Source organism: Larus michahellis, chromosome 4 (assembly GCF_964199755.1).
Source record: "Larus michahellis chromosome 4, bLarMic1.1, whole genome shotgun sequence".
In the NCBI taxonomy this organism is placed as follows: Eukaryota; Metazoa; Chordata; class Aves; order Charadriiformes; family Laridae; genus Larus; species Larus michahellis.
The window spans coordinates 49601668-49608076 of NC_133899.1; the positions used below are offsets into that span (position 1 = coordinate 49601668).

The window sequence follows — 6409 nt, forward strand, 5'->3', positions numbered from 1 at the left end:
CAGTAATTTCACAGAAAACCAGCCTCTTATCTCATGCCATTAATGACATGGAAATTAACACAATATCACAATATATATTCACAGCAGCATATTTAATGCTGCAATACTATCTGACTATCTGAAGACTATCTGAAAGTTCACATATGGCAGACAAACACTACTCTCAGTAGAAGGGAAATGTAATTAAGAAACAATAGACATTTTTAAATATGGTGATGTCATATGAAAAACTTAAGACAAAGCATTCAAAACCACTGAAATGCAGAAGTAATACTATATAAGCATTACTATACATGTTTACTGTTTGCTGTAACATAAATGCTTCATACTAATATTTGCCAGGGCTTTCTTTTCTTTATACAAGATTTAGAAACCCCCTTCTAGTTGGCAATGCTCCCAAAATGTCCGTTTGTTGCTATTTTTTTTGCCTATAGTTTCTTTTTTTCTTGGCTACTCAGATCTATAAAAATCATAGAATCACAGAATGGTTAGAATTGGAAGGGACCTTAAAGATCATCTGGTATCATCTACTAAAATCACTGCAGCAGAAAAGTCATTGTGGCAGATTCTCCGCTGGGGTGAACTGATGGCTCTCTATTGATTTCAAGGGAGCTATGTTTATGTTGAAAGAGAATTCGTTCTTTTAACTAATCACATTATGCAGTCTCCAGGTGACTAATTCACACAGCTTCCCATCTGAGGGCACTGATTCTATCTCTCCTGAGCAATGGGAATGGGGCTTTCAAAAGAGATTAGCCTTTACAGCCATTAGGCATGCAGCAAACAAAACAGATGCTTTACTTTCAACCTGCTGCTAGTGCCATACAGCTTAAAAATAAAATTTTATAATTCACAGATGCAGTAATGTGTGGAAACCTGCATCACACACATACATATGCCATTATGCATGTGATGAACGTGAATCTCCAACTGGAATACTAATAAGATAATTTGTCTCTTACAGGTAATTGTTTTTGTATAAGAAATTTGTGGGTACTGACCTTGATAGCCACTTGAAGAGGGTTGGGATCCCCTGCAATGCCTACCACAGTTCCCTCATAAACCTCACCAAATGCACCATGTCCTAGGGCCCTAGAAGGCAAAAAGAGAGAACAGATGTTACTACACCCCTGGATCCAGCACTGGCTGAGCTCTTCTCGTAGAATCATAGATTCTTCTCTTCATCCAGTTGAAGAATAGGAATAGAACCTGCTCTAAGACATGGAATCAACAAGAGTTTTGTTTTCATCTCAAAGCCTCTGAAAAGAACTTCTCAGTATTTTCTGTCACTGTGACTAAAACATGGTTCTGAACAAATAAAGCAGCCTGCTCAATCCTAAGGCCCTATCACCAAGTATGGCAACAGCAAGGCAAGAAAGAACTGGAGAAGAACAGAATAAGGTAGCTGCAAAGCTGATGCCTTCAGGAGGTGGTGTAAGACAGCATGTAAGAACAATGCGGTCTTTCCTTCTAAAGTTTACATAACTTTCATCAATATCATCTGGATGGTATGGAACCAAAGAGCAACCCAGCATGTATTTCCTCACGACGGGAAATTTCCTTGTGACAGGAAATGCTGAAAAAGAAATACTGCTACAGATTTGGAACAGAGTTACTGCCAGGTGTCAAATGTGATGCAGGACATCATAGGAAAATACAGAGGTGAAATACCCTGTGCTTTGTGTGGGAACATGGAACAGAACACTCATAAAATTATACTTCCACTTGAGAACTTTATGGAATCAAAATATCTTTGAGAACATAGTAAGCGTCACATCTGATGTATTTTGGCTGGCTTGGACTAGGTGCTTTCCAGTTAGTCAGACAGGTGGCCCTCATTTTCTCATCCTGGATACCTGCTGATGAGTAAAACAAGCAGGCGAGCCCTACCTCTGCCTTTGTTTCAGGCTGCCTTTCCTGTCCTGTGCCAGAAAGCAACCCCTGCTGCAAGCCTTACCGAAGCAGAGAGATGTTCTTCCGTGGGATCTCCTTCAGCTCGCTCAGAGTGGCAGCCTTCCCTGCAAAGCAGTAGTTGGGGTTGTAATCTGTCATGATGGCCGATGTGCGGATTTTGCTCAGTTTATATTCTGGGCTCTGCAGTCGTGCTCTGGCTCCTTCCAGCTGCTGCTTCTTAAGGTGATATACTGGGGATGGGGAGACGTGCATATAAAAACGTGCAACTAAGATCAACACTTGGAGAGAAAAGACCATGCTGGTCACACAGAACAGAAAGAAAACACCTCCATAATTATAAATGCTCAAGGAGTATCTTTAGCTTACCATTATCACACTCTTCTCCATGCTCTGTAGTGATTTAATACTGGATATGTAAACAGTCTTATTCCAGCAGAGTATTACTCCTGCTTACCTGGGAGCAACTCAGGTTTCCTCTGCTTCTTTGTACATTGGCTAAGGAAAGGCTGGTCCACAAGACACCTTGCTGCCATCGAGTCCCAAAAAGCACACCATCTTCCTGAATTAGTTATATGTTCATTAATAGTCTGTGACTTCAGCCTATATAGCAGTGGCTGCTAAAGAACTGCCTGCTAAAACAGCTTTCCAAGCTCTCTTCTCAGTAGCAAACACTAGAACAGAGCAGTTCTTGTCCTTTGGGATTATGCTTGTGGGATTATGTTTGGGGTGGTGATGTTTCCTATGACTTCTTTCTCCTTGTCCCTCTCATCAATTTGGGAGACCACAACACTGGCTCCAAGTATTAAAAGTAGAAGCATGTGGTTGGATGGTCTCCTTTTGTCTAATCTAACTGGGAAAGGTCAAGTCAAAGGGTGATAAAAGGTGTTCTTACTGATAGATAGGCTGCCACAAGTGAGGATCATTCCAAGCACCACAATCACAGCCACCACAGCAAGGAGGAGCGGGAGAGGAAGGTGTCCCTCTGGGACAGGACTCTGGGGCACTGCACAAACAAAAAACAGAGGTGCATTAACCAGAAAACAATCAAAGCTGCTGTAGAGCATGCCTCTCAAGGTTGCTTCTATTTCAGAAAACAACACAGAGATCATGGTCAGACCATCATATAAAAATTATAGCACATCCCTCTACAGCCCTGGAGGTTGAAAAAATACCTAAATAATTTTTAAAACATTGTTAAGATAGAAAACTAACTGATAAAACACAGACTGCTTATCCACTCTCCAGCTTTTTATTAATCGGTAACACCACTGCTCCCAAGTTGAAACTCTACAGTCATGATTCTCTGGAGTTGCAAGAGAGTGTGCCAGGAAACAATAGTGAATACCAGGCATCAGCTGAACAGGCACAGTGGGAAACTGCTGTGGAAGGAAGTAATTTGTGGCTTAAATAACTCAGCAGTAGGTGGTATGTTATACCGAAGAGGTATTCACACTTAAATATCTGACACACTGTGCCTATTCAGGAAATTTACACTGTGTCTCTTTACAGGTATTTTACCTTCTACCTAATCTAAACCTAAATTTTTGAGATGCTGATAGAGATGCAGCTCAGTGTGTAAGGAAAGGACATCAGTAATTTTCAGTCAAATGTTTGACTGACATTTCTCATAACGCTGTATATACTGGAGCCACCAGCTGTAACTTGGGGATTTGACGATCAAAAAAGCCAGGAGGAGAGATGATACAAAGAATACAGACATTATCCATTGAGGATAAAGCTCCACATCTTACCAGTGCAGGTGACATTGTCATTGGCTAGCACAGCCCCCATCTCACACTGGCAGACTGGCAGGTTGGTGTCAGGGTCCCGCTTGCAGTTGTCTGAGTGGCAGTGGCTGCAGTTAAGGTAGATCTGAACCTCCACCTCACCATGACTCTCCATGGCTGAATGAGGAACCAGACACAACAGGTGGGTTTAGTTTAGCTTTTCCTATCTTGTTCTGCTAAGGAAAAAAATAGAGTAGGTACCTACAGCTTCTCTCCTTTTCTCTAGCAGAGCAGATGGTCCAACACAGTGTGGACACATGCCAGAAACCTTAGAGGGGCCAGGAGGGAAGAAGAGATTGGGTCCCTCAAGCAAACAGAGAGGTCTCGAAATGAATTGACCTGGAAACATGTGGGACTGAGGTTGTTCAGTTGAACTTGATGACTGGTGTCTCTCCTGGCTTAGAGATTGAGACAAAAAGGGTACCAGAGCACTACAGATGTATTTAAAGAAATGACCACAGCTAAAGATCTCGCCTGCAGAGTAAAATATGCCTGAATGAAATCCATAAAAAGCAAAGACAGAAGGAGAGGGAGCAGGAAAGAGGAAATAGAGAGAAGGAAGGAAAAAGGAGGAAGAAAAGAACTGTGAGGAATTAGTAGTAGTATATTGTACCTGCCAGGGGATGCAAGAAGATCTCTCCAATGGGGTTCACAAAAGAGATGCCATCCTGCCCACCAGCTGTGATATCATCATTATCAGAGGCGTGTCCCCCTGGGGAAAGAGGAGTGTGGCTAGCCGATCAGTGCTGCATGCTGCAAAAATGTGATGCCTTTGAAGGGCTGCATTCGTTCCTGGCTCTTATCACCTGGGGTCACTCTGCAACCTTCCAGGGATATATTAATATGTATAGTATCCTTGATGGATAAACACTCACTTGACCTAGCCAAGCCAGTACTAAGGCTAGTGAAGTGACTTATTCCAATGTAGGTTTCTCAGTTCAGCAAGGTAAAAATATATTTGCTTTAAATAGAAAAAAGAAATGGAATATTTTCCACGAGCAACTTGGGGACAAATGAAGAGGTGAAGCTGTGCTGAATCCAAATACTAAATCAGGTAGGAACGCTTCTAAAACCTTGATTTCCCCAAGTAAAGAGAGATGGTGGAGAGTGGGGCAGGTTCAGCTTGAAGTATCTGTGAATTACCTTCTGCGGTAGTATACCTCTGCTCTGAGAGCTCTAGCCCTTAACTGCAGGTACTCTGAAGGGTACAAAATTAGACAGCATGACTATTCCTCCAACAGACTTACCTCTGTAGCCTCCGCCTCCTCCACCAGAAGTACAAGCTCCTCCTCCTCCACCAAAGCCACCAGAGGTGGCCCACTGGAGCTTGGCTAGTGCTTGAGGACAAGCTTGACCCCCTTCTCCACCTTCCAGAAGGGACTTCCCAGCCTGAGGAAGCAGAGTCTTATCTTGCCAGCCACCACCGCCACCTTCACAGTCAGAGAGTGAGAGAACAAAACAAGAACAAGTGAGGCACAAGCAGAGGACAGTAGGAGAGATACTGTAGAGAGACAGAAATTGGACCTTCTTAATTTCTTAAGTGCTTGCATTCAAGTTAACTCCTTTTTTAAGGATAAGAGAATATACAGACAAGCTCCTTGTTTCCATGGATAATAACAAAGTGGAAACCTAATGCACAACCTGTGGTACATGCTGCATAACCAGCACCTTAGCACCAATTTATAGTGGCATTAGGGAAATACGGAGCCCACCAATCCCCTTCGGGATAACTGGTTAGGGCTTCCAGCCATGTGAGATGCTGAGCTCCCCAGGGAAATAAAATATAAACTGGATTTCCTCGTCTCCCTCTAGCAGCACCTCTAAAAGGCTATTACAGCAGGCGATGGACAACCGCTGGACTTTTTTGTTTCTTAGGAATGGATTCTAGCTGTTACAGCTGTTACAAGATTACAAATAATCTTCCATTTCTGGTATGATTCCCACAATATAATTCTTGTTATTAGGATTTCAGGGGAGTAACAGGGAAAAAGTCTTTTCTTCAAAGGCCATTGTTAGTGTGGAGAACTGGGGTCGATCCCCCAAATATCATTTTCACTGAATCATTTCAAAGAAGAGAGGAGCCCTCCTATGGAATAGCCTGTGCTGGAACACTCATCACCTGTCTTTTTATCTGGTGACACACCATATAAGAAGACATCCTTTATAGACTACCAGCGTATTTCTAAAAACTACTGCCACAGAAAAACTCCAAAAGACCAAAGAGAAGCCCCTCGCTTCATGCCTACAAGACAACTTGTAGGGGTCAGGCTCTTTTCAGTGGTGCCCAGCAACAGGACAAGAGGTAATGGGCACAAACTTGAGCATAGGAAGTTCCACATAAACATGAGGAGGAACTTCTTTACTTTGAGGGTGGCAGAGCACTGGAAGAGGCTGCCCAGAGATGTGGTGGAGTCTCCATTTCTGGAGACATTCAAAACTCGCCTGGACGCATTCCTGTGCAACCTGCTCTAGGTGACCCTGCTTTGGCAGTGGGTTGGACTAGATGATCTCCAGAGGTCCCTTCCAACACCTACGATTCTGTGATTCTGTAACTTGCATATTCAGCCATCTGATTCAGACACTGTGTGGCTGTTGCGTCTCACCTGCTGCCCCAGTCCTTCCACTGACTCCAGGCACTGCAGTGCTGTTCTCAAATTGCTCCAGGGGTGCGTCATCCAGAGAGCTGTCCTGAGCCTTCAGGTAGGCTT

The 6409-nt window shown here is 43.3% G+C and overlaps 1 protein-coding gene across 1 annotated transcript in view; it reads right to left on the reverse strand.

The window, feature by feature from the left end:
- The window catches only part of LTK (leukocyte receptor tyrosine kinase), a 107674-nt gene that overhangs the window by 21869 nt on the left and 79396 nt on the right, over positions 1–6409 (reverse strand). Inside the window, 7 exon segments of the mRNA XM_074584600.1 lie at positions 1002–1092; positions 1958–2144; positions 2807–2917; positions 3666–3818; positions 4315–4413; positions 4949–5131; positions 6305–6406. Coding sequence (XP_074440701.1) covers positions 1002–1092; positions 1958–2144; positions 2807–2917; positions 3666–3818; positions 4315–4413; positions 4949–5131; positions 6305–6406 — 926 coding nt within the window.